Consider the following 27,973-nt stretch of genomic DNA (forward strand, 5'->3'; position numbering starts at 1 on the left):
TTCAAATGGGGCCATTTGCAAGCTAGATTGATAACTGTTATTGTATGAAAACTCTGCCAGTGCTAAGCACTTAACCCAATTCTTGCCATATTGAATAACACATGCCCTCAACATGTCTTCAAGGATTTGATTGATTCGTTCAGTTTGCCCATCTGTTTGTGGATGATAAGCTGAACTACGAATCAGTTTTGTTCCAAGGGATTCTTGCATTTGCTCCCAGAAACGTGCTATAAACTGAGGCCCACGATCAGAAATAATCGTCTTTGGAATGCCATGTAAACGAACAATCTGATCGAGATAAATTTCTGCGTACTTCTTGGCAGAATAAGTGGTGTGTACTGGAATAAAATGAGCGGTCTTGGTGAGTCTATCAACGATTACCCAAACAGAATCATGCTTATGAGGAGTAATGGGTAAACCAACGATAAAATCCATACTGATGTCCTCCCATTTCCAGGATGGAATAGATAAAGGTTGGAGAGTACCAGCTATTTTCAAGTGACTAGCTTTAACTCTTTGACAGACATCACACTCAGAAACATATTTAGCGATCTCTCTTTTCATTCGAGTCCACCAGAAATTTTGTTTGAGATCATGGTACATCTTGGTACCACCGGGATGAATCGAAAATTTCGAAAGATGTGCTTCATCAAGGATTTGCTTTCTAAGCTCATGATTCTTGGGTACAACTAGTCGAGATTCAAACCATAAAACTCCTCTATGATCCACTCTGAAACATTTATACTTTGCTTCACCTTGTGATAACTTTTCCTTGATGACGTTGATACCCTCATCATGTAATTGCCCCATGATGATGCTATCATGAAGTGTAGGCTCAAGGGATATATGGTTCAAACTTCCTTGAGATACCATTTCTAGGTTTAACTTCATCATTTCCTGGCATAGAGTTTCATTGAATGGTTCTACAGATAGACAGTGGCATTGTGACTTGCGGCTGAGTGCATCCGCAACCACATTAGCCTTTCCTGGATGATAGTGCACTTCTAGATCATAATCCTTTATCAACTCTAGCCAGCGTCTCTGCCTCATGTTGAGATCAGCTTGAGTAAAGATATATTTGAGGCTCTTATGGTCAGTGTAAATATTACAGTGAGTTCCCATAAGATGATGTCTCCACATCTTAAGAGCGTGAATGACAGCTGCTAATTCCAGATCATGGGTTGGATAATTCTTCTCATGATCCCGGAGAGCTCTTGATGCATAAGAGATAACCCGGTTGTCCTGCATAAGCACACAACCAAGTCCCGTACCCGAAGCATCACAATAGACATCAAAAGGTTTGGTACTGTCCGGTGTAGACAATACTGGAGCGGTAGTTAATCTTGCTTTAAGAGTTTGGAAAGCTTCTTCACACTTATCATTCCAAACGAACTTCATCCCCTTCTTTAATAACTCCGTCATAGGCTTGGCTATTCTGGAGAAATCAGTAATAAACCGACGATAATATCCAGCTAAACCAAGAAAACTGCGAATTTGATGAACTGAAATAGGAGATTCACAATCCATCACTTCTTGTACTTTAGTTGGATCAACAGATATACCATCACTGGAGATAGTGTGACCTAAGAATTTCACACTGTCCAACCAAAATTCACACTTGGAGAATTTGGCATAAAGATGATGATCTCGTAATCGTTGGAGAACGATACGCAAATGATCAGCATGATCTTCTTCATTCTTGGAGTAGATCAAGATATCGTCAATGAAAACCACGACGAATTTATCCAGCTCCGGCATGAAGACTGAATTCATCAAGTACATAAAATATGCTGGGGCGTTGGTAAGACCAAAAGACATAACCAAATATTCATATAGTCCATATCTGGTAGAGAAAGCAGTCTTTGGAATATCACAAGGCTTGATCTTTATTTGATGGTAGCCAGAACGAAGATCAATCTTAGAGAAAACCTTAGCTCCAGCTAACTGATCAAACAGAATATCAATGCGGGGAAGAGGATACTTGTTTTTAATAGTGACCGCATTGAGTGGTCGATAATCAACACATAGCCTCAAACTATCGTCTTTCTTCTTCACAAACAGGGCTGGACATCCCCAGGGTGAAGAACTGGGACGTATAAAACCTTTGTCAAGAAGGTCTTGGAGTTGGACTTTCAATTCTGCTAATTCATTTGGAGGCATTCGGTACGACCTCTTAGAAATAGGGGCGGTACCGGGTTGAAGTTCGATAACAAACTCGATGTCTCTATCAGGAGGCATTCCAGGTAAATCATCTGGAAATACATCCGCATACTCCCACACAATAGGGATATCTTCAAGTTTAATTCCTTTTGCGGCATAAGCACAAGAGTTAACATACTCTCGTTGGGGTAGATAGAGTATGGTGGCTCCTTGATGTGGTGAATCTATCTCGACAGCCCGGGAAGAGATATCTAATAGCACTTTATGTGTAGTCATCCAATTCACGCCTAGAATAACATCCATGCCTTCTAAATTTAGCAAGATCAAGTCTGTCTTTATCAATTTGCTACCCAGCTTAATTGGCACACATCTAGTGATTTGATTGGAAGCTATCTTCCCACCAGGGGTTGTTATCATAAAAGATCCCTTAGTATGACAAAAATCCAATCCTAATCTTGCTCCAAATTTGGCACTTATAAAACTATGCGTTGCACCAGAATCAAATAATATGACTGCGGGTTTATTGTGGATAGAGAAAGTACCCGTCATTACTGGTGCTCCTGCTGGAAGGTCTGCAAGAGTAGTGAAATTAACTCGCCCTTGCCGGACTTGCACCATTTGCCTCTTGCCCTTGCCCTTGTTGTTGTTGTTGTTGTTGTTCTGATTAGGGTTTTGCCCTGGATTATTCCTTCTGGGTTGTGGACAATTCTTGGCAAAATGAGAAGCACTGCCGCAGTTGAAACATCGATTATTACTATTCCCACTATTGAACTGTGGGGCATTCGGCCTTGGGCTAAACTGCTGCTGTTGCTGTTGCTGAGGCACTGGAGGTCTGAATCCTCCTTGTTGCTGAGGCGGCCTAAAGACAAACCTACCCACTGGGGCATTTCTTTGTGGAGGCCTAGGTGGAGTATTTTGCACCAGGCGATACCTCGGTGGCTGGGCACTCGAGGGTCCCGTTGGTGCCTTCCGCTTTTTCTCAGCACGATGTGCAGCAATACAATCTTCCTGTGTAATGGCCATATTAACCAGCTCATTATAGGTATTGGGCTGAACCAAGTTTAAACGTTCTTTGAGCTTAGTATTGAGGCCACGACGGAAACGATCACGTTTCTTGGCATCAGTATCAGCATGATGACCCGCATATTGGCACAGATGATTGAAGGTCTGTGCATATTGAAGAACAGTGCGGGTTCCCTGATCTAGAGCCAAGAATTCATTCAACTTTCTTTCCATTAGTCCATCCGGAATATGATGTGATCTGAATGCAGTTCTGAATTCCTCCCAAGATATGATATGTTCAGCAGGCTGCATTTCACAATAATTATCCCACCATATACGTGCAGGACCGCGAAGCTGTTGGGCGGCAAAGGGGGCCTTGTTCGCATCAATACATGGTACCGCTAACAAAGCAAACTTGGAATTGATTGTACGAAGCCATGCATCGGCATCCAATGGGTCATCAGCTTTGCTGAAAAGTGGAGGTTGGGTACCAAAGAATTCCTGGTAACCCGCTGGTTGTGCCTCCCTTCCTCCATACTGTTGGCGTGGCTGATTTTGTTGCCCTTGGACTAGCTGGCGAAGCAGCTCTGTTTGCATGGCCATTAACTCGGCCAGATTTGACGGGGGTGGCGGTGGTTGCTGAGATCCACTGCCATTTTCACAACCGAAGCCATCAGGAGTTCCGCGTGTATGACCAACCATCTGTAATCATGGAAGACATCCATTAGATACATATTTCTCGCTTCCAAAATCAATGGTACATGCAATGATCATACATTTGGATAAAACAACATCAGCAAAAATGTAACTAGATGCGGTGTAGCACAATGTGCACAACACATAAATGTGCAACCCACAAAAATTAAAACTGGTCAGCTGCTAGATAGCTTCATGCTCCATCGTATAAAGACTCAATGCTGAGAGCAAAGGGTAAAGGAAATAATCTATCAGTTCGCTCTTCCTTGCTATGTGCTATGTTGCTAAACAACAGAGATCATAGAAGGGGTTGGACTAAAATTTAGTCTCACAGATTCAACATGCTAACATTTGATGAACACATATGCCACAAAAATTTGCAACCTCTTGTATTCATCAAAGGGCGTGAAGATGCACAAATAAAGAGATTTGCTAAGTAGAAAGATTATGATTTCCAAACTGGTAGTCGCTACTTATATTTCATCAAAGCAGCCTTGTTCTTACAACCTAACATCGCTTAACCTTACCACATATTATACAGCAAGTTGTACTCCTCCCTAAGGCTATTTTACAATAACATCTTCCCTATATACATATGATACAACAAAAGAACACAACTATATAGGACAAGTCTAAGACGCCTAGAAGTCGTCGAGGTTGCCCACAGAAGAGGCACTGCCGGAAGAAGAGTCGTCCGGCTGAGGGTTAGGCTCAGCAAGTGCGTGCTCTGAATCTAAGTCAGATACTCCCTCAATCTCCTCTGGGTCCTCCTCTGCTGCTGCCGGCTCAGCTGGGGCATCTAGTTGCTCCTGGAGCATACCAACATGTGCTAAAGCATCAGCCCAATCTGCTTGCAGCTCATTCACCTGCGCCTGAAGAAAACCGATAACTGTGTTGCGCTGCTCTATCTCAGCACCATACTCCATAGCCTGATGCTCAAACTGTGCAATAGCAGTGTCCCTCCCAGCAACGGCATCCTGAAGTCCCCCAATCTGAATATCCTTCAGACGAAGACCTCGCTGAAAACTCTGGGCCAAGTCTATCACCTGGTCCATGTGTCGCTGCTGAAGTATCTGGTAGTGAGACTGGGCATTCATATATCTGACTACTGCCTCGATAGTCTCATCCGCTACATCTCCAATCAAGTGCCCAAAGTGTGTGACCCTGAACAGCCACTCTGCATTGCCAGTACGGACTGCTGGAAACAAGCCAATAGGATATGCTGCTACCTCCTCGGGGTGGTGCTCACAAAAAGTGGTGATAGCGTTGAGAGCTGCTTTCTCAAACGCATCCACAAGACGATACCCAATCACCTCAATCTCAATCGGTGGCCACTCCAAGGTGGGGTGCTGAGGAATGGTCATCTTAACTCTGTTCTTCTTAATTCCATCCTCCGAAAACTGGCGTCCCGTGTACTGGGGTGGATCTGGGTAGTGGAAGATACGAAGTGAATCCCAAAGAATCCTCGGAAAACCCTCCCAGTACAGACAATCGGTATGAGCATTTCCCTCCTCATCCCAAAAGATCTGGGAACAAGTCGCCATCTGAATCAAAAAGGATTCAAATGTGAGTAATGCAATTATCTCAAGACTTCTCAAATAAAGCTTTAAGAAGACTGCGGTAAAACAAATGTGATTCTAATTCACAAGATGATATGATTCCAACTCAAAGAATAATAAACCACAATTGGTACTGGTTCATCATTTGAGATTCTAAGGAATGAAAAGATCCTTATAACAACAAGATGGGGCTTAGGAGGAAGGCATGACTCGAAACCATATTTTTCATCTAAGGAAAATCTAAGCATCGTAACAAGCATGCTACTAAAATCAGAGTTTCACTCACTCATGTTTTAAGCACACTAACACTTATCTTATAAGGATTCATACTAGAAATTCCTTAAAAAGCTCATGTAGCAACTTCTAATATCATGAACCAATCAAACATCAACCAGATATGTATACACGTCCTGACCGTCCTCACAAGATAAACAATTGCCAACTATCGTTGGGCTTACGTGGTTAGCACGGTGGTATACATAAATACGGCTCTCCCTATATAGCTAGTCGATACATTCTAACCGTTCTTAGCTTATCGAATCGCGGTTAGTGTACCTGCATAAGATTGACAGAACATATATATATATCCAATGAACCTTTCATGCCAGCAATCATGAAAGCGTTCCCAAACATTACCGCTCACTATAGAAGCGGCAGCCATACAATTTCCGCCGTATGGCCAACGTTAGCATACGCTACTCAGAGGCATATTCACAAATTTCTTTACTCCCAATATAGTCGACCGAGGTCGGTATATTGGCAGCAGCTCAAGTAGGTCACTGCTTGAGCGCAGCGTTCGGTTCGCATCACCGACGGGAAGGTCAGACTCCCTCAGCTGACTGAGCACACTTTACTTCCAATATAGTCAACTAATCGTTGGTATATTGGGAGCACCTCAAGTAAGCCACTGCTTGAGGGCAGCGTTCGGCTCGCATCACCGACGGGAAGGTCAGACTCCCTCAGCTGACTGAGGATCCTTACCATCTTACCTCACGTAGGTGCGTCGTTACAAGAATTAAGAGTTGCTTGTGAGTATGGTTTGACAAAATGTAAAGTGCTGGAAGTCAGATAACATAAACCATACAAAAAAATAACCACCTAGCAATTCCCATAAATTCCCTAGGACTTTACGTTCTAAACACAACTCTTAACGAATCCAACGTAGTTTTCCGAAATTCTTTATGGTTCCAATTTTATATGGAAAACGATTTTTAAGGTTCCAACACCTCTGGTATATGCTTGTAGCTCTGATGCCAGCTGTGGCAGAACCGCCTAAATTATCCCGGCTCAAGTGCGTAAACCATCACCATAAAGGCAACATTAGCTTAAACGCACTTCAAACGGAACAATTTTTGGTCTGTCGGGTAACGTCCCGATACAACCACCGATTCTCGGATCGAACAAGCATACCTCGCACGAAGGCGAGTCCAGAGATACTACAACCACAAAATTTACAACACAGGCAAGTTCAGTAGTGATTACAAAATAGTTCAAACCATTATTACAAAACCAACTTAAGTAAAACAGTTATACAAGCCATGATTATAATTTCAGAGTCTAAACAGCGGAAGATGAAACACGATCTCTACAACACGTCGCCAAAAGTATACCAAGCTAGCCCAAGCCGGGTATCACTCGTCATAGTCATTGCCGGCCGAAGACGTATCCCATTCTACGGACCAGCCAGGAGGCAACGAGCAAGGATAGGTCAAGCTAGCGACCTGATCCTCAAAAGTCATACCTGAAAAAGGGTTTCCACAGCAAGGCTGAGTATTCTAATACTCAGCAAGACTTAACCGACACCGGGTATAAGTAGCCCACCTTAGCTAGACTATGCAAGGCTTTGTAAGGCTCTGGTTTTTCCTTTGCTGAAAAGCAATAAAGAGTAGGTCCTTACTTTCAAGTTTTAGCTGCAAGATTCTAGTTGATTAACCATTCTATGTAAGCATCTACTAACCATTCATGGTGAAACTTCTAAGCAAACATCAAGATTAATAAGAATATTGTTGCTCTTATTACTCTGTGTGGCAAAGAGATCAAGCAGTCTCATTTCATCGTGAGAGGCGGACGATTCTGAATCGAAATTCAACCTTGCAAGGGTAACCTAGCACACACGTCTGGAATACCGTCGTGTCATTCCCAAACAACCGTTAACCTTTCTTTCCGGCTTGTGGATAGTGCCACTCTCCCCGACTACAGGGCTCCAAGGCCGAACCTTGTCCCTAGAAGTCGTAGTGTTGCGCAACATAAAATAAAACCTATCCCTACTGAGAGAGTGGGAGGTATATCCACTCCCCGGTCCAATCGGCTACTAGGCTTGCCGCGTACCATATTTACGGCATGTGACTAGTACTTTCAAAAACTTAACCAGCACTACCACACACCGCGACCTTAGCAAGTTCATCAACACAGACGGGGTCTCACATAGGACATGATATCGAACACAACCCCGTCTGTCGTCCTTATATTGATAACAGAAAGTAAACAAGCAATTCCTATAAAGCTCGCGAGTGACAGGCAATCACTCGACTTTTACCGTTCCTATAAGCTTAGCAGATAGTCGAACTCAGGTCTAGTGTTCAGTACATAGGTTCCTAGGATCATGCATCTAGGGTTTCAATTCAAATCCTAAGAACTGTAAATGCACAAGTAAGTAATAACAGTAAATGATAATAATTTGAAATATAGGTTATGTCCGGGGTATACCTGGGCATTTCTCGGGTCGGGTCGGGTTCGGGTCGGGCCGAAAAAAACCCGGTATAAAAACTCATGGCCCGAGCCCGCCCGTGGCCCGGCGAAAATTCTAAAATGTTGGCCCGAGCCCGCCCGCAGCCCGACCCGACGGCCCGCGGGCCGACCCGCTGACCCGACGGTCACCCACATGATCCCAGATTCTGCACAAAGAAAACAAGGGTGGTTAGTACTTAGTAGCAAATAATGGAAACAACAAAAGCCAACAAATTTATTGTAAGTGAATTTACCTTCATCCATCTTCTCACGGAACCAATCTTGTAGACACATCAAAGCTTCAACAGTTTTGAAACCAAGCGAACTGCGGGGTGTCTTTTTGACCGGGCCGTCGGGCCGGCCCGCGGGTTTAATTTTCAGCCCGCACCCGACCCGAATTTTTCACCGGGTTGAAATCATGGCCCGGACCCGCCCGCCGTGTTCCTCGGGCCGGGTCGGGTCGGGTTTTTTTCGGGCGGGTCGGTCCGGGTTCTTCGGGTCGGGCGGCCCATGCCCAGGTCTAGTCCGGGGCTTGCCTTCTCGGTAATTGCTAACTATTTCAGCGCTAGGCTCTTCCGAACTTTGGTTCGGGGCTTCAGTTAGTTCTGCAGTGTTCACTTGAGCTTCGAGATCACCTCCGTCAGACTCCGGAATCAACTCGTACGTCCCGTCTGACAAAGTAGTCGTATCTATATGTAATGCAAGAACAACATTATAAACAAACATGGGCAATCGTTTATAGAGTAGTTAAATAACAAATTTAACTACACAAGGCATCATGATCAAAAGCACAAAAGAAGTTAACTAACTTCATAAAAAGAGTGGTGGCGATTTCCTATACAAATAAGTCATGGTTTGTAAATAAATCAACAAATCAAAGTACAAACAGTAATAAAATCTACCAAAATTACTCTAAACAGAACATGAATAAAGTAATCTACCCTACAAAAATCATGTCAAGACATGTAATCATTTAACCACAATAAATCATTTACTCAGATAACATCTAGAACAAGCAAGAATTACACAGGTCAAACTAAAGAAGATCAGAAGCTCAAAATTTAACATGAGATCTAAACAGGGATGATCTAGCTACTGTGAATTTTTCATGATTTTATCTGCACGGAAATAATTCAGATAAATTAAACTAAACAGACATCAGTTTAGCAAGATTTAATTTTTGCTCCTGTTCTAGACATGAACTAAAGCTCAAACTTCCTGGACAAGCTAACATACTCCAGAAGAAGACTCATGAATATTTTCATGATTTATTAAGAACAGAAACTATTTACCATGAATAAAGTCTATTAAACAAAGATTAAATCAAATAAATAGCTACAACAAAGAACTGATCATGAAATTTTTATAGCAAAGCTAGTGTAACATGAGTAAACTACCACCAAAATTTCAAAGCAATACAAGCTTTCAAGCATCAGTTAAGAAAAAGATTAAAGAACAAGTAGTTATACACCTAGTAACACAAAACAACATCTACAGCAAAAACTTGCAACTAAGGCCTAACATATTCTGGTTCTACTGCATAGAGCTCTTCAAGAGGATTCCAAAACATCAAGATTTGCTATTTTACGAATTTTCTACGAATTGATCTAGAATTTCAAAGTTCACTGAAAATATTACAAAGCAGCCCCTACTGGCACTATTCATCTGAGTCTATGCCTATGCAAATAACCCCCTGGGTTTTCTTTCCTTTCAACCCGAGGTCCCTGGGCCGGGTCAGAGAGGGGAGGCGGCGGTTGACCGGCCGTTTCCCGGCGAGGGGCTCACCGGCGGCGAGAGGGGAGGGGTGCGTGAGCTTCACGGGTGCAAGGCGCACCTCTGGGTGGCCTAGGGTTGCGCGGAGGGGCTCGGAAGCGGCGGCTCGGCGGAGCAGGGCGGGTCGGCGGCGGAGGCAAGCGACGGCGAGGGTGCTCCGGTGAGGTTCAGGCGAGGGGAAGTGGCCTTGGAGCTGCGCGAGGTCGAGGCGGTGCTAAAGGTGGGGGCTGTAGGGGTAGAGCGGGTCTGGGGTGGCGGCTCCGCGGCGGGGTGAAGCTCACCGGCGTTCGGGGTGAGCGGCGGCGGCGTTCTGGGGCGTGGGGTTAGGGAACTGGCGAAAAGATGAGGGGAAAAGAGCGCGGGGCTTCTTGTAGTGCTCAGGCGCGCGAAAGATCGAGAGCTGGGCCTCGGGTTTGGGCTCTCCACGGCGGCGGCGAGGTGGCAGCCGGCGGGGAGGTTCTGGGCGCGGCGGGGCGGCGTGGCGAGGGGTGGAGGCGCCAGCGCGAGGCAACAGGCGGGGGAGGAGCTCGTCCGCGACGCGTGGGCGCCAGCGCGCGGCGAATTGATGGCCGGGAAGGCCGGGAAATCGTCGGCGGGCGGCGCTGTCGGTGGCCGGCGGCGAGAAGCAGAGCAGGGAGGGGAGATGGTCATAAGGACGATTTTGCAATTTCCAAAAGTTCCAGGGACCTTTCTGTAAACAAGCAATAACTTTTGAACTAAAGCCCAAATGAAAAAGTGCCCAACATGAAAGTCGTTCAACTTTTCAAGATCTACAACTTTGATGTTGTGCAAAAATTTATTTGACCAAAGATTCAAGAGATAAAATTAAAATCATTGAAGGGATTTTGAAATCTAGGAAATTTGTCTTTTTCAACGTAAATTCACTACAAACATAGACTTACAAGCAAAATTGGTTGCCATGCAATAAATGCACTGAAATTTTGCACAAACACCCTCCATAAAAGCTATAAACACAATTAACTATATAAAGGACCTTGCATAAAATCATAATTACACATATAACCTTTCATAATTACAAAAAGATCCTTTTTAAGCAATTCAAGCACATGATGCATAGCAAACCTACACCATTACTGTGCAGGTACCAAATTAAAATACTGTGTAAACACCCGGGGTGTTACACTCAATGTCATCAGCTATGCAGCGTTCAAGCAGCTGCAGATCCCGGAGTCCAAGCTGACTCCCTCTCGCCCATTCTCTGGAGTGGGCCCACACCCGGTGTTCCCTCTGGGGAGCATCACACTGCCGGTCACGTTCGGGACCGAGGAGAACTTCCGCACAGAGAGCGTTCTGTTCGATGTTGCGGAAGTAAACCTCCCGTTCAACGCCATCATTGGCCGGCCGGCGCTCTACCGCTTCATGGCCATTGCTCATTATGGGTATTTGGTCTTGAAGATGCCTTCCCCTGCCGGAGTCCTCACCGTGCAGGGCGACCGCACCGCTGCCGTCGCTGCAGTTGAGAGGCTGCATGCTCTGGCGGCAGAGGCTGCTCGTTCCGAGGAGGATCCGTCCACCTCGCAGCCCAAGGCGCCTGCAAAGGCTCCCAAGGTCCAACCGTCCGATCCGGACCATGTTCCCGTGAAGACGGTGAAGATTGGAGCGGACTCCACCAGGACCACCCGTATCGCGGGGAACCTGGAGGAGAAATAGGAAGACGCGCTCATCGCTTTCCTCCGGGCAAATGTCGACGTGTTCGCCTGGGAACCGTCACAGATGCCCGGGATCCCCAGGGAAGTGATCGAGCACAATCTGAGGATCTACCCCGACGCCACGCCGGTGCGCCAGAAGCCTCGGAAGCAGTCCGTGGAGCGACAAAACTTTATCCGCGAAGAAGTCCACAAGCTCCTACATGCCGGCTTCATCGAGGAGGTCCACCACCCCGTGTGGTTGGCCAATCCGGTCGTCGTCCCAAAGGCCAACGGGAAGCTTCGGATGTGCATCGACTACACCAGCCTCAACAAGGCATGTCCTAGAGACCCCTATCCTCTTCCACGTATCGATCAGATCGTGGACTCCACCTCCGGGTGTGACCTTTTTTCTTTCCTAGATGCATACTCTGGTTTCCACCAGATTCAGATGTCTATAGAGGATAGGAAGCATACTGCCTTTGTAACAGTAGATGAGCTTTATTGCTACATTGTCATGCCGTATGGTCTAAGGAATGCCTTACCCACGTTTGTACGAGCTATGAACAAAACCTTCTGTAATCTGATTAGAGATGTTGAGGTTTATGTCGATGACATTGTGGTCAAGACTAAGGTAGGGTCAACACTAGTGGAGGACCTGTCCCTCGTCTTCGACCGGCTCCACGCCACGCGAACGAAGCTGAATCCCGAGAAGTGCATCTTCGGCGTCTCAGCAGGGAAGCTGCTGGGTTTCCTGGTCTCACATCGAGGCATCGAGGCAAACCCAGCCAAGATCAAGGCGATCGAAGCGATGAGGCCTCCTGGCCGCGTCAGGGATGTCCAGAAGCTCACTGGATCTCTTGCTGCTCTTAGCCGCTTCATATCGAGGCTAGCTGAGAGGGCCCTCCCCTTCTTCAAACTATTGAGGAGGTCCGGTCCATTCACTTGGACCGAAGAGGCTGAACAGGCCTTCCAGGAGCTGAAGCAACACCTCCCCTCGCTGCCAGTATTGGTGGCTCCAGAACCCGGTGAGCCATTGTTTCTGTATCTTGCTGCGTCTGCGGAGGCAGTTAGCATGGTGCTGGTCGCCGAGAGGGCGGAGCAAGCTCGCCAGGGGGACACCAGGGTCTCCCTGGCCAAAGATGGTGCGCCGGACCCCGGACACGGGGGCCCGTCAGCCTCACCTCTGCCTGAAGCCCCGGACCCCGCACAAGGGGGTCCGGACGAGCCTTGTGCCAGTGGGAGCCCGGAGCCGCTGAGGGCCCAAGGACCTGATGTGGTGGATAAGGGCGTGCCGGACCCGGTAACCAGGATCCGGACTGTCCAAAAGCCGATTTACTACGTCAGTGAAGTCCTCCACGAGGCGAAGGCCAGGTATCTTGAGACGCATAAGCTTATCTATGCGATACTAATTGCGTCCAGGAAACTGCGCCACTACTTTCAGGCACATCGAGTTGTCATAGTGACCTCTTACCCGTTAAGAGCGATCCTGCACAACTCCAATGCCACAGGCAATATCGCCAAGTGGGCGGCAGAGCTGGCAGAGTTCCAACTGGACTTCCAGCCACGCCATGCAATCAAGAGCCAGATCCTGGCTGATTTCATAGCGGAGTGGACTCCTTCCCCAAGCAATCCTGGGGGTCCGGTCGTCAACGCTGGACCCCCAGAGCCGGAAATCAGGGCACTAGTCTTCACCGAGCCTCACTGGACACTCTTCTTTGACGGGTCCGCCCGCGAGAAGTGGGCCGGGGCTGGTGTGGTCCTCATCGACCCAAACGGAGATCAGCTGAAGTACATGGTGCACCTTGAGTTCAAGGCCACCAACAACATGGCGGAGTACGAAGCTCTGATCTTTGGCCTGACGCAAGCCCTCTCATTGGGGGTCCGGCAGCTTCTGGTGAAGGGGGACTCCCAGCTAATCATCAAGCAGGTCTGAGGGGATTGCAACTGCAACAATCCCCAGCTCGCGGCATACCTCATACACGTGAGGAAGCTCGAGAAGGACTTCGACGCCTTGGAACTACAGCACGTTCCCCACGAGCACAACTCAGCAGCAGATGATCTCTCTGCGAGAGCATCTACCTGGGCTCCCGTGCCTGAAGGTGTCTTCGAAAGACGGCTGCAGAGACCTACCACCCAGCCTGTCGAGCTGGGTGAAGGGGATCAAGCTAGCACCTCAAAGCCAGCGGTCCCGGCAGCACTCCACCTGTGGTGCCCAACCTGGGCCGTGTGCCCTATAGAGGATCCTGGTGACCTCTCAGAGCCACACCCACCTTCTCAGGGAGCTCCCGATGCATGGATCTCCGAGATCCGGGACTACCTGAAAGATAACATCCTCCCTGATGACGATGTGTCCGCTGAGCGCATAGTCCGGTTGGCTAAACGCTACGCGGTGGTAGAAGGGGATCTCTACCGCCGTGGCGCCAACGGTGTCCTCATGCGGTGCATTTCCCAGGGAGAGGGCCGCGAGTTGCTCGCGGAGATCCATGGAGGCGAGTGCGGAAGTCATTCCTCCTCTCGCACGCTTGTTGGCAGGGCCTTTCGGCATGGCTTCTACTGGCCAACAGCACTCCAGGATGCGGCTGAGCTGGTAAGGTCCTGCAAAGCATGTCAATTCCATGCAAAGCAAATACACACCCCGGCTCAAGCTCTGCAGATGCTTCCGCCCTCATGGCCATTCGCTGTGTGGGGTGTGGATATCCTGGGGCCATTCCCCCGGGCTGTCGGCGGGTATCGGTTCCTCTATGTCGCCATCGACAAGTTCACCAAGTGGCCGGAAGTTACCCCAGTGGTGAATATCACTAAGAAATCAGCAGTCGCCTTCCTCAGGTCCATTGTGTGCCGATTTGGCGTCCCAAGCCGCATCATTGCGGATAACGGGACCCAATTCAAAAGCAGACTCTTCCAAGAGTACTGTGAGGACATCGGCATCCAGCTATGCTTTGCGTCCGTAGCACACCCCCGCAGCAATGGACAGGTTGAGAGAGCGAATGCAGAGATCCTCAGGGGACTCAAGACCCGCACCTACAACTACTTGAAGAAGCATGGTGCCAAATGGGTTGACGAGCTTCCATGCGTACTATGGGGCAACTGGACCACACCCAGCCGAGCCACCGGGGAGACTCCGTTCTTCTTGGTCTACGGGGCTGAAGCATGCCTTCCCCCAGAAATTCACCTTGGCTCACCACGGGTCCAGGCCTTTGACGAATCCATGCAGGAACAGCTGCGGCGCGACGACGTGGACTTCGTTGATGAGCGAAGGTGGCGAGCAGCAATCCGAAATGCACGCTACAACCAGGCGCTCCGGCGCTATCATCAACGGTTCGTGCACAGCAGGGAGCTCCGGGCTGGTGACCCCGTCCTCAGACGAATCCTGAGCAGAGCAGGGCTTCACAAACTCTCCCCCAGCTGGGAGGGGCCCTTCAGGGCTACAGAGGTATGCCGGCCCGGATGCGTTCGCCTCGCCACAGAAGATGGAGTGCCGCTGCCCAACCCATGGAACATAGAGCATCTGCGTAAGTTCTACACCTAGGCAGAGCCGGAAAATAATCTTTTACTTTGTAATAAGATAGAGTTACCGTGTGGCCCAGAGCGGTTGGGGGCCACCCTCGTAAACCCGACCTCTGGCATCTATCGCACCGTCGGCTAACGCGCGGCCCAGAACGGTAGAGGTCCGACCTCGTAAACCCAGTCTCTGGCATCCATCGCGCAAGCCATGTACAACAAGATTGCAAAGGAAATAATTTCTCCCAGTTCTGTCTTTGTGTCAAAATTTAAATTCGCATGCCGATTCTCAAAGTTTTTACCTCTCTAACCCCCCGCGGGGACCGCTGTCCTTGTTGCTACAACTAAGATCTGAGCTGAGTTGCTGGACTGCCGTACAGATCCGGACCCTCTTGCTGCTGGAGAAGAGTCCAGACCCTTAGGGACCTACTCGGGAGAGCGGGTGCTTGTTTCCTGGGGTGGTCCGGAGTCCTGTGTAGCCGATTAGCTGGTTCCGTACCCAAAAGCCTACACACTCCACCACCCTGTAACAAGTACTCTAGTACCTGGAGTCAGGTAATTAAGGGCCCGGACCCCGTTCCAGCTCAAGAGTTGGTTTCCTAAATCCAACACGGCATGCCCAGTCCTATATCTCAAAAGATTGAGTACAACAAAGTGATCTTGCCACTGCTGCGAGAGGCCTGGGATGATGAAGCCAGGTCCGGGAAGATCGTGCTGTTTCCTGGAATGGTCCGGAGCCTTGTGTAGCGCCTTAGCCTGGTCCCGTACCCTAAGCCTACACACTCCACCACTCTGTAACAAGCGCTGATCAACCTGGACCTGCGCATCTAGAGCCCCGGACCTTGTACCAGCCTGGCGCTGGTCACGGACGAGTCCCGCGGGCCTGTTACTAAGCTGTAAATTTGAAGTGGTACACAGGTTAAGCCCTGATTGGTGGTAGCCAGCCTCAAACCATTGAGTCTACCTACCAGGGGGTCCTAGCATCTGCTTCAAAGCCTTCATGCAGATCAAGATTCAGTCTCAATGGTAGACAGACTCAAAACAACTGAGTCTATCTTCCAGGGGGCCCGGAGCATCCGCTTCGTTCCACACATCACGAACGGATTCTGCATGCGTCAAGCAGCTAAGTTGCAGTATCATTGCTACTGTATAAGTGAACTTGATTCTTCTATATGTAGTCCTGTATACTACACAGGGAACAAGGCGCTAGCTCATCTTACAGACTATGCTGCCCTATACCAAGGAGGTCCAGAGCATCTCCTACGGCTCACGTGGCAGACAGGTCCAATCAATTGAACCTATCCGCCAGGGGCCCAGGGCGCCGGGGCGCTGCATACCCCAAATCAACAGACAAACAGCTAAGTTGAAGTTTCTTCTACTTCAAAAATTTCAGCTAATACAAAGTTTGTTACATAATGCAAAAGGAAAAAGGTACAATGCCCCGCTCAAGGGTCCGCAGGTTCCCGCTTGAAGTAGGCGGCAACGAAGTCAACGACCTCTCGCACGCTGTCCCGAGCGGCGACCTCCGTCTCCGCTACAGGGCCATTGACCACGGGCGCCAGTGACATGGCCGGGTCATGGCTCCGGAGGCAGGTCAGGATGTGCTCCGCCACCATCCGGATCAGCTCGCGACCCTCGGCTTCAAGCTGACCAGCAAGGACTGGCTCCAGACGATGGAGCCTATCCGAAGCAGAGCTCAGCACTGGGAGAGCGTCAGCTATCGAAGCTGGCGGCTCCGCCACCTGGATCGGGCTCATTCCCAATGGCACCAGTGCGAGGCTCGCTTCGGCCGCCCAGTCAGCGATCCGCTGGGCTCCCGCGCGCTGGTCCTCCTGGTGCTTCCGGACCGCCTCCTGGACCGCCTCTTGCACCCGGGTGTCCAGGGCCGCCTTGGCCACCTCCACCTCGCGGGACCTCTCCTCGAGCACGCGGGACCTCTCCTCGAGCTTGGTCTCCCTCTGCTCCGCCCACTCCTTCAGCTTCTTGAGCGAGTCTCGCTGGCGCCCAAGTTCTTTCTCTATGCCGGTGGCGTGAGCCTCCCGCTTGGCGAGGGACTTCCGGCCCTCCTCCAAATCCGCCTCGTCGGCAGTTAGCTTGCGGGCTCTCTCCTGCAGTTGTTCACGCCATCCCTGCAGAGTCGTAGAGAAGACGTCGAGCTCCAGCCTCCGGACCTCGAGGTCCTCGCTGCGAGTCTCCAGCTCGGACTGTTGAGCTGCGAGGTGAGCCTCGAGGTCGGACTGCTGAGCAGCGAAGCCAACAACCTCCAGGGTGAAGTCCTGCTCCCGCTGCGCCAAGGATTTCTCTCGGTTTGACACAGCGAACTCTCGGTCAAACACCTTCCTAAGGTTGGCTCTGTAGGCCTCTTGGTCCGCCTTGAGCTTTGACCGAGTTTCCGCAGCGAGGGAGGCTTCAGCCTTCGTGCGCGCTTCCAGGCGGGTGTGCCAGTCGGAGAGGCGCTGGCGCTCGCTCTCCAGGGCAGACCACTCCCGCCGGAAGGCCACCTCGGCGGAAGAGGTTGCCTCCTCGATCGACCGCCGAACCTGCAACAGCACCTGGGGAAGGGGAGTCGCATCCTCCTCTGGGAGTTGGAGCTGCAGGAGCCGCCTCCCAAAGACCACCTCCAACTCCTCCTCTGCAACTGGACCGGAGCTGGACGTGGGGGCTTCCGCGGCGGCACTTGTCTCCGACGCCTCCGCTGCCACCGCGTCGGGTGCGGCTGTGCCCAGCTCCGGCGCCCCTGCTGCCGCCGTGTCGGGCGCGGCCGAGCTCGGCTTTGGCGCCCCCGCTGCCGCCTTGTCGGGCGCGGCCGAGCTCGGCTCTGGCGCCCCCGCTGCCGCCGTGTCGGGCGCGGCCGAGCTCGGCTCTGGCGCCCCCGCTGCCGCCTTGTCGGGCGCGGCCGAGCTCGGCTCTGGCGCCCCCGCTGCCGCCGTGTCGGGCGCGGCCGAGCTCAGCTCCGGCGCCCCCGCTGCCGCCGTGGCGGACGCAGCCGTGCCCAGCTCCGGTGCCTCCGCCGCCACTGCGTCGGGTGCAGCTGTGCCCAGCTCCGGCGCCCCCGCCGCCGCCGTGGCGGACGCAGCCGTGCCCAGCTCCGGTGCCTCCGCCGCCACCGCGTCGGGTGCGGCTGCGCCCAGCTCCGGTGCCTCCGCCGCCGCCGCGTCGGGTGCGGCTGCGCCCAGCACCGGCATCTCCACCACCGTTTCGGGTGCGGCTGCGCCCAGTACTGGCGCCTCCGCCGCCGCAGCGCCGGGGGCCGCGGCGTCCAGAGCCGGCATTTCAGCCGCCGCAGCATCGGGTCGGGCGCAGCTGCACCCAGCACCGGCGCCCCCGCCGCCGCCGCCGCGATGTGCGCTGCAGAGTCTAAAAATGACACGTCAGTCAGCATCACGTCATGCGCCACGGAGCTAGCAGCAGGTCGCCGTACCTGAGGGTCCCGTATCTGCTGTCGCCGTCGCCGCCGACGCCTGGACACCTGCCGATGTGCCGACGAGGGTAGAAGAACCGCTGGGGCGAGGAGCCCTGGTAACAAAGCAGAAAAGCCTTCAAAAAACAAAACAGAGCACCGGCGCAAGGGAAGAGAGCAGGATGACACTAACCCAGAAGTACCGGGTACCCAGCGTCCCCGGAGCCCGGGCCTCTTCTCTTGCGGCTGCTGCTGCTGCAGTTGCTGCTGCTGCCCTTGCAGCTGCGATGCAGGTGCAACCCGGGCTTGCTCCCGCTGCTGCCGTCCCTGTGGCTGCGGCATGGGCGCAACCCGGGGTCGCACCTGTTGCTGCTGTTGCTGCCCGCGTGCCTACTGCCGCTGCTCTTGCGGCTGTTGCTGCTGCTGCTGCTCTTGCTGCCGGCGGGAGGAATTCCTCGGTGGCGATGGTGGTGGTCCAGTCGCCCCAGAGGGCCCGTGGGGGCCGGCAGCCCGGGAGCTGCCCTGGCCTGCGCCCTCGGAAGACCTCTGGCGCTTCGCGGCGGGCTCCGAGACCAGGGTCCCGTCGCCCCGGAGTAGCCTGCGCCGGCCTGCGTCGCCCGACGATGCACCGGAGCTGCCCTGTGCCCGGCTGGAGCCGGCCGCGGCCGCGCTGCTAGCCGCGGCCTGCTTCCCCTTCGTGGTGGCGCCGGACCCCGCAGCACTCAGCGTGGCTTGATCCCCGGACGCGCCAGGGATCCGGAGCCCACGGTTCGCGTCGCCTCCGGTTAGGCGTGGGGCCAGTCCCCAGTCGTCCAGGGTTGGCAGGGTGGCCAGCACCGCCGTCCTCGCGGAGTCCTCGCAGAGGGGGACTATGCTCTGCGGGAGGATCAGGTTCTCCAGGATGAAGGCGTCCCCAGTCACATTCCGCACCAGAACCTCCAAGGCCTCCTGAGTCAGGTCGCTCCCCTCACCGCGTTGGGTCCTGCTGCAGTCGTTGAGGCCGGTGAAGTTCCACGCAGGACGCGGCCGCTGCTTCAGGGGAGCGATCCGGCGCTTCACGAAGTCTCCGAGCACATGCCACGAGGTGAGGCCGCTCTCCGCCAGTGACCTGATCTTGTCCAGCACGGAGTCGAACTCCGGCTGCAGCGACGGCTTGGCCCTCCAGGATGCCTTGTCGGAGGCGGGCCCCTCGGTCGGCAGGGCGAGGCGCTCGTTGGCTTCGGTGGTGGCGATCACCCAGTCCCTGCGCCACTCCTCCCACTTTCCGCTAGCAAGGCCGGGAATGTAAGGAGTTGCCAGGTCACTTCTCACCTGGAAGTAGTACCCCCCCCCACCTCGTCCTTGCTCCTTCCGGACCTCACCAGAATGAAGAAATAGCGGAAGAGGATGACGCAGGGCCGAACTCCCACGAACATCTCGCATAAATGCACGAAGATGGACGTCAGGAGGAGGGAGTGTGGCGTCAGATGCTGAAGTTGGAGGCCGAAGTCTTCCAGCAGCAGCAGCAGGAACGAAGAAATCGGCAGTCCCACGCCGGTGGAGATGTGCGAGATAAATAGCACAAACTCCCCGACGCGGAGGTTGCCAAGGGGAACCGAGCCTGCTCGCACCCCCCAGCCGGTCTCCAGAGCACTCCATCCCAGCAGACGGCGCACTGTGTTCAACTCTCCCTCGGTCTGGTAGCGGCGGGGATGAACAAGGGATGCCATCTCTCGGTGGAGTAAGAAGCAACCTGTGCGGGGGAGAAAGGGACGAGGAAAGCTCGAAAGCAAAGGGGCACAAAGGTTGGAAGGAAGAAGGTGAATGCGGGAAAGTAACCGCGGAATGCGGATTCATCCCAATATAAGCCCGAATCAACCGGCGCACCCCGGAACCGTCGCCGGAACCCAAGCGACGCCCGCGCCTGGAGTTAACCGCCCAGTCCATGACGTGGGGGGCCAGGCCCACCTGGCGGGGTGAGCGGGTAACCAACAAGGGTGCGAAAAGACGGGATCTGAACCGTTGCCCACGCGCGCGCGGAGCGAGGCGGAAGCCGAGCTGACGTGCGCGTATTAAGCGCTGGCGTGGCCGAGCTTTTCGGGAACTGCGCCGGTGGTAAATGATCCGTTTACTCTGGCCGCAAGAATGCCGAGCGTCGCGCGCATGACTAGGTGTACGACTGTGCGTGGGGGCCACGAGTCAATAAGCCGTTGCGATGTGATGAGGCAGCGAACAATCCGATGGATGGTCAAAGCCGGTCAAGACCTCTGCAGAAAGAAACTTCAAGCTATGCAGTGCCAAATCGTGGTAGTGGCCCCACCTGCGGGTTCGTACCTCCCCCAAGGTGGGCCCGGGGGCCACTGTCGGTACCCTATAGCAGGGATACCCACTCTTACCGCAGCAAGACAGGACCCGCGTGGTTATCCGTAACTACGCGTAAGGACGGAGTAGCCAGGCCCCTCCGGTCAGGCTCTTCCCTCACCAGGCCAACGGCCCCGGACCCGTTCCCCGCCTGGGGATGGGTCCGGAGACGCCACGTGTCTCTAAGGAAGGGAAGCTCCGAGCTGACAGCCGAGGCCTCGGACCCCCCATAGGGGTCCGGGACCTCCTGCGCCGTCCGGACCCCCTTACCGTGCGGGGGTCCGGAGCCGCCACGTGTCCCGGAGGCACGGGCGCGGGCTTGTGCGCGAGTCCTCCGCAAGGGGGACTCGCCCACCCACCGTATTTAATGCGGATGGTTGACGCATGCTCTGCCGCCGCAGCACGCGGGACAGCCTTTGTCAGGCCCCGCTGTGCACCGCGTATTACCAAGGTGCACAGTGCAGCCGCCTGTGCCGCGCCCGCGCAGAGCCCGGCAGCCGCATTAAATGGATACGACGGCACGGCACTTTTCCATCATACCGCCTACGCCGCTCCCTACACAGCCGTTCAGCTACGTGGCAGGCGACGCCGCTGGCTACGACGGGCGCCGTTCCGACAAGACAGCGCCTAGACATGCTGAACGGGAGACTCCAAGAGCAGGCAAAGATATCCAGAGAAAGATCTCCTTTGCCTGCAACGCCATAATGATGAACAGTACTATATTTTATACCGCATCGCTGGGCCCACTTGTCGGGGTCCCGGCAGCCATGTACGCGCCTCCCTTGAGATATAAAAGGGAGGCACTCGATGTGCACAGGACAGCGCCGGACAGACACAAGCTCTCGCAGCTCTCACACTCTCGTGGGGAGGCAATACAACACACAGTGGACGTAGGGTATTATGCTCCGGCGGCCCGAACCACTCTAAATCTTGCTGTGTTCATCGTGTTCTTGAGTGAGATCGTTCTGGGACTAGCTAACCCCCGAGTACACAACCTCTGGGCTAGGGCGGGTGCCTTCCGCCACCCGGCCGTGGTTGCAGCTCCACGACAAAAGGTACACTTGATTATATTCATGCTGATTTGTGGGGTCCTTCCCGTAAGCTCGTTATATGCGTACCATTATTGATGATTACTCTAGAAGAGTCTGGCCTTATTTTCTGAAAAACAAAGATGATACTTTTGCTGCTTTTACAGAGTGGAAAGTTATGATAGAAAGGCAAACTGAGAAGAAGGTCAAGGTGCTTCGCACTGATAATGGTGGAGAATTTTGTTCGGATGTCTTTGATAATTATTGCAGAAAAAAGGCATTGTTAGGCATCACACCATCCCATACACTCCGCAGCAGAATGGTGTGACCGAGCGCATGAACAGGACCATTATCTCGAAGGCTCGTTGCAAGCTGTCCAACGCCCGCATGAACAAGCGTTTTTGGGCTGAGGCTGCTAATACTGCATGCTATTTGATCAATAGGTCGCCTTCTATTCCACTCAACAAGAAGACTCCTATTGAGGTATGGTCTGGTACACCTGCAGATTATGCACACTTGAGAGTTTTTGACTGCACTGCTTATGCTCATGTTGATAATTGAAAATTAGAGCCTAGAACTATTAAATGTCTGTATCTTGGTTATGGTTCGGGAGTCAAAGGATATAAATTGTGGAATCCTGAAACTAAAAAGACTTTCATGAGCAGAAGTGTTGTTTTCAATGAGTCTGTGATGTTTATTGACAGTCTGTCCACAGATAATACTTTAGTTGAAAAATTGCAGCCACAAGTTAGTGTGCAGGTGGAGCTTATGGATGAACAGGAAAATGAAGTTGTTGGTAATGATATTTCAGATAGTGTTCCTGATACTGTTCAGCACTCACCTCCAGTTTCACAGTCTGATTTGCAGCATGAGAAGGATGTAGATTTACCTATTGCTCTTCGCAGATCAAAGAGAAGTTGTGGACCTCCAAACCGTTTAATTGAGGAGTGTAATCTAACTTATTATGCTTTGAGTTGTGCTGAATATGTGGAGGATGCTTGTGAGCCAGCAACATATTATGAAGCCGTTGATTCTGTTGATAAGGAGAAGTGGATCTCAGCTATGCAAGAGGAGATGCAGTCTCTTAAGAAAAATGGCACATGGGAGATTGTGAGCTTACCTGAGAAAAATAAGTCTATTTGCCTCACCAAAAATCAAATGTTTCATGAAAGGACAAAGCATATTGATGTGTACTATTATGTTCGTGATGTTATTTCACAAGGTAAATTGAAGATATGCAAAATCAGTACTCATGACAATCCAGCTAATATGATGACTAAACCAGTTCCTGTAGCTAAGTTTGACTTTTGCTCAAGCTTAGTTGGTTTGACAGCTTAGCCCAAGAGGTTATTTGGCGCCAGAACTTCTATTCTTTGTTGTGTTCAGGTGATGATTTTGATATGCTACAAGAAGAAATTTGTATTAATGTGGAGTATGTTATATTGTGATCCAAATTCTGGTGGGAGATTGTTAGAATTTGGGCTTGGCCCATTAAGTATTTCAGTTATTCCAAATAAATCTCAAAGGCTCATGTGGTGCAAACTTTTAATCCCACATTGCTAGTAGAATTTGAGGAGACCATATGACTCCTATATATCTAATTCATAGGCTTCACCAGAGAACAATTCGATTATTACTCTTATAAGCCGCCGTTAGGCGTTGTAAACACACACCCGATACAGTGAAGTTCTCGCTGGCTGGCGCCCGTAGTTTTTACCCTTCGCATTGGAGGAATTTTTCACGTTAAATTCTTGTGTCTCTTACAGTTTGATATTTACTGTTTTCGTTGTTTTTGTTCGCCGTCGCTTCTAACAGGCTCCGATCACCGAGACCCCAATGGAAATCCGTGTCCGTTTTCACCGTGCTACGCAGGAAAAAAAATAGTAACAACCAGGGGAGCGAGCGCAAAAGCGCCGGAGCGCGCCGCGAGCGAACAGACACCCCACGTGAAGGAGTGTGAACGTTCGGCGAGCTTTGCCGCCGGCGCGCGCCCGCGCCGTGCTCTCCGATCCAGAGCTGTCTTGCACCGGAACAGAAGGGCGTGGTGGCCGGCACCGCGTCCCGTCCGCACAGGCATGCCGTCGCTGCACGAGCCCGAGCCCCTCTTCCGGATGCGGCCAGCGGTGCCGGTGCCGACCGCGCGCGCCCGGTGGGTCCCCGGGACTACATGCCGCGGCAGCGGCAGTAGCGTGCGCGACGACGCGACCCTCATTTACGCCCGCGCAAGCCGGCCGGGGACACGATTCCAAAGCCCACCCCCACCCATCGACCACCGGCGCCGCGGCGCCGGACGGCCGCGGAGCCCGAGCCCCCCGAATGCTGGAATTGGAATCACACGACTGACACGCTCGCACTCCCCGAGCAAAAAAGAAAGGTCACGAGACACACATTCCCCGCCGCGGACCGCGGTGGCCGCGCCGCGCCGCGCCGCGCCGGCTCATGTGAACGCCACACTCCACAGAGAGAGAAATTGACCCCACCGATAGAATCACCAACCAACCACAAACGAAAAATAGTACACACTGCATTCGGTAGCTGGTACTAGTAGTAGCAGAGTGACGCTTCTATACGAATATTTTACGGCAGCACTGTAACTGAAGTAACCGCTGCACGCAGGCAGCGGCCAGCACACTAGCACAGCTGCGCAGCACGATAGCCTCCTGCCGGTGCCTGCGGACTGCAGTCAATGAGACGCGCCGCGGGCAGGCGGGCGAACGAGCACCGGTCCCCCTCTCCATCCGGACGGTTGCCGGGGAGGAACCATTTCTTCCGACGGCGTATAGTGAATAGTACTAATTGACCGGTAAACACCATCAAGGACAAAAAAACTAGTAATTACTAGTACTAACCACCCCTCACTCCTCGCTAGTTACCGCCAGTACTGTAGTATACTGATGGGTTACTGAGCTGCCGCAGCGGCGAGCCGGCGGCTCCGATCGCCACCCCGGCTACTAGTCGCGGTTAATGAAGGCGACGAGCTTGGCCATCTCGGCGAGCGCCTGCGGCGAGCCGAGCTTGGTGAGGAAGTAGACGTGGCCCTCGCCGGGGGTCTCGTACAGCTCTGCCTCCCCGGGCCAGCCGCTGCCCCGGAGCGCGGCGTAGTAGGCGCGCTGCCAGGGGCTCAGCCGGTCCCGCTCCGACACGGTCACCAGCACGCGGGACGCGCCCAGGTGCTGCCACGACGCCGCCGGCAGCACCAGCGGGTCGGCGTAGGGGTGGGTGATCGGGTACCGCCCCGCGCAGATGAAGCTCCAGGTGCGCGCCGCCGACTGGAGGTACGCCGGGTCCGCGGCGTCGGCCCCCACGAGGCTCCGGCCCTGGAAGTAGGGGTCCAGCAGCGCCACGCCCTTGATCCGCGCGCCGCCGTCCAGGCCCTCCTCCCCGGCGCGCAATGCCAGGTTGTGCGCGATGTTGCCGCCCGCGCTGTCGCCGGCGAGGAACAGCCGGGACAGGTCGCCGTACTGGGACAGCCACGGGTCCGGGTCCGACCCGGCCGCGCTCGCGAGCACCCACCGGAGCGCCGCCCACGAGTCGTCGTACGCCGCCGGGAGCGGGTGCTCCGGCGCCAGGCGGTAGTTGACGGACACGGCCACCACGCCCGCCCTCGCCGCCAGCGTGTTGAGGTAGGCGTGGTAGATGGGCGTGAACGCGGACTCCACCACGAACGCGCCGCCGTGGAAGTAGACCAGCACGGGCACCCGGGCGCCGCCGCGGAAGCTCGGGAGGTAGAGCCGCGCCGCGACACCCGTGGACGGGTCGATGACGACGTCGCGGGAGGTGACGCCCGTGAGCGCGTCCGAGGACGCCGCCACCACGTCGGTGCCCATCAGCCGCTTCACGCGCCCGCTCTTGTACTCGATGAGGAACGGCGAGAAGTCGAACTTGACCTGCGAGTTGGGGTCCCCGGCGCGCCGCGCCTGCAGCAGCTGCCGCCTCCCCGCCGCCGCCGCCCCGGACCAGCAATGCGAGCCGAGGAGGAAGAGCAGCAGCGGGAGCAAGATCCGCGCGGCCATGGCAACAGACGCAGCTCAGACAGGGGGTGGCAGAGTGGAGTGTGAGACTGTGAGGGGAGCTCTGCCTGTCCGCCCCTAGCTGCTGCTGCGTCTCGGAGACTGAGGCTGCCACGGGCATGGGGTCCGGTTATATGGGCGGAGGCAGCCGACAGGGCTGGGCGCACCGCACTATTTTCGTGGCGCGGATCGTGGTGATGGGCTTTGGACTACCGCTTTAGCACCGGCCCGCCTGACCGGCCTTTAATTTCTTTCTCTCGCTCCGCTGCCGCCGGAGTCTGGACCGTACCGTGCCGGGCATGTGCCCCGCGCGATTCACAGTTCACATCAATCCCCGCTAGAAAAGGTATTAAGAATGCTGTTAATGGCGCGATTTCTGCTCTTGATTTGGGCGGGGGGGCATTTTTTTAAGCATCCAGGAGCACTGGGAAGTTAGGTAAGAGATTGGGTGCTCACGCTAATCGGATTTAATGCAGACTAAATTGTCCGAACAATCTCGGGACGCGTCTACCGAGCAAACACACGCACACCACTTGCTCGGTCCGACGCTCGCGTTACTGCGGCTGGGAATCGAACGCGGGTGGGCGCGCTCGCGCACCTGGCGAGCGTGCCACTCGACCTACGGCTCGTTCGCCGAGGGGGGGGGGCGGAACTCGCGCTCCGCTTTTTTGACGAACTGGAAAGGGTTTTCCAGACCCGCTGCTTTTGGGCGGAAAGTTTCCGGTGCTTAAAATAACTGGCAGTTCACACTGCTTTAGTTTAGTCGTTTCCACTCTGCAGAGCTGCAAAGTGCAAACGCTTCTTGAAATCCTTCCGTGCTTGTCTGAATTACAGGCTCAGCAGCATGGGGTTTTAAGCTAATCAAAGCATCACCTCTGCATTCCGCCACAGCCGTGGTACTTGCTGGCTTCTCGCGTAAACATTATCTGCACAGTTTCTACCGCTCAGCCTTTTCAGTTCTCACCTGGGATCAACGCTGCCTGGTCCTCATCACGAGCTGCTGCTTCTCTAAAATCTAAATCTTGCGCGCACTGATCATTCAGCATTCAATGGCGCGCGCATTCTCAGCACGCTCGGCTGTCCCGCTCCTCGTCCACACAGCGCTGCCTCCACTCGCCGGTCTAGCGCCCCTAACCTTGGCTCTCCCACGCCGATCTGTCTCCCGGCGAGTGGGCCGGCACCCGCCGATCGATCCATCAATTAGGGCGTCCGCAGTGGGGGGGGGGGGTGATTTGCGCCGGCGACTTGGGGGAGAGAGAGGAGAGCGGCAGACGTTGGGAAGAGGGCGCGTGAGAGAAGTTCCCTCGGCGACTGTGCGAGCTAGCGACGAACAAATCGCTAGCAAGCACTGTTCGACCACTGTTTATCACTTAAAGAAATCAAATCGTCAGCCAAGTCGACGCCCACTGCGGACGCCCTTAGTGGCGCCTGATGAGGCGATCCAGCACGGCGGCGCCACCAGGCGGAGTGTGCCGGCCGCTAGCTTTGTCGCAAAGGCACGGCAGGGGGCGCCGGCTCCCGCTTGTCATGCAGGGCGCGCGCGGTGATGCCGGGAGCGGGGAGCCCCGCACAGGCGCACACCCCGTGCTCCTGCAAAGTTACAGCTTTCGTGGAGCCGGCGCGCCAATAGAAAAATATACCCCGCCACGGGATCACGGGAGGCGCCGCTGGCCGCTGCTGTGGTTTTGTCGGTCCGACGCAGTCTCGCAGGACGGTTGCTTGTGAGCCGTGCCAGTGTCAGCGCAGAATTTCTGACGCTATCTTGTTTTGCTACCCCACCCGTTCCTGTAATCGTGTCCTTGGACTCTGCAGGGTCTGCTCGATCAGATCCCTTCGGCAACCGGTTAATCAAAGCAAAGGGTTGCAAGCTGTTGTTCGGTGTGAACAGTGGCTAGCTGAAAATCAGCATCCTGACACGTCTGATCCTCGTTGGGCCGCCGCGTAGTGCCGGGCGGCCAGATTCAGTGCCGTTCCAGCGCTTTCAGCGCCATCAATGGCTTTCATGAGAATGAGATCGGTCTCCTCCCTGAATCCGGTGTTCGAATCCGGCAGTGCTCCCCCGCTCACTTAACTCCATAATTCCCGAACTGAAACCGGCCCTGATACGACATGAGTAGGAGTAGCAACA

General features: G+C 53.5%; 1 protein-coding gene across 1 annotated transcript; it reads right to left on the minus strand.

The window, feature by feature from the left end:
* Positions 1-24,320: 24,320 nt before the first annotated feature.
* On the minus strand, positions 24,321-25,960 carry LOC120681407 (probable carboxylesterase 2). The gene has a single exon (XM_039962894.1). It carries the CDS (start codon positions 25,846-25,848, stop codon positions 24,787-24,789), a length of 1,062 nt encoding a protein of 353 aa, XP_039818828.1. The 5' UTR covers positions 25,849-25,960; the 3' UTR covers positions 24,321-24,786.
* Between the last annotated feature and the right edge of the window lie 2,013 nt (positions 25,961-27,973).

The sequence above is a fragment of the Panicum virgatum genome, chromosome 2K (assembly GCF_016808335.1).
Source record: "Panicum virgatum strain AP13 chromosome 2K, P.virgatum_v5, whole genome shotgun sequence".
In the NCBI taxonomy this organism is placed as follows: Eukaryota; Viridiplantae; Streptophyta; class Magnoliopsida; order Poales; family Poaceae; genus Panicum; species Panicum virgatum.

Bases quoted from the DNA above. Each gene is read 5' to 3' on its own strand.
- LOC120681407 (XM_039962894.1), bottom strand. From the start codon at position 25,848: ATGGCCGCGCGGATCTTGCTCCCGCTGCTGCTCTTCCTCCTCGGCTCG.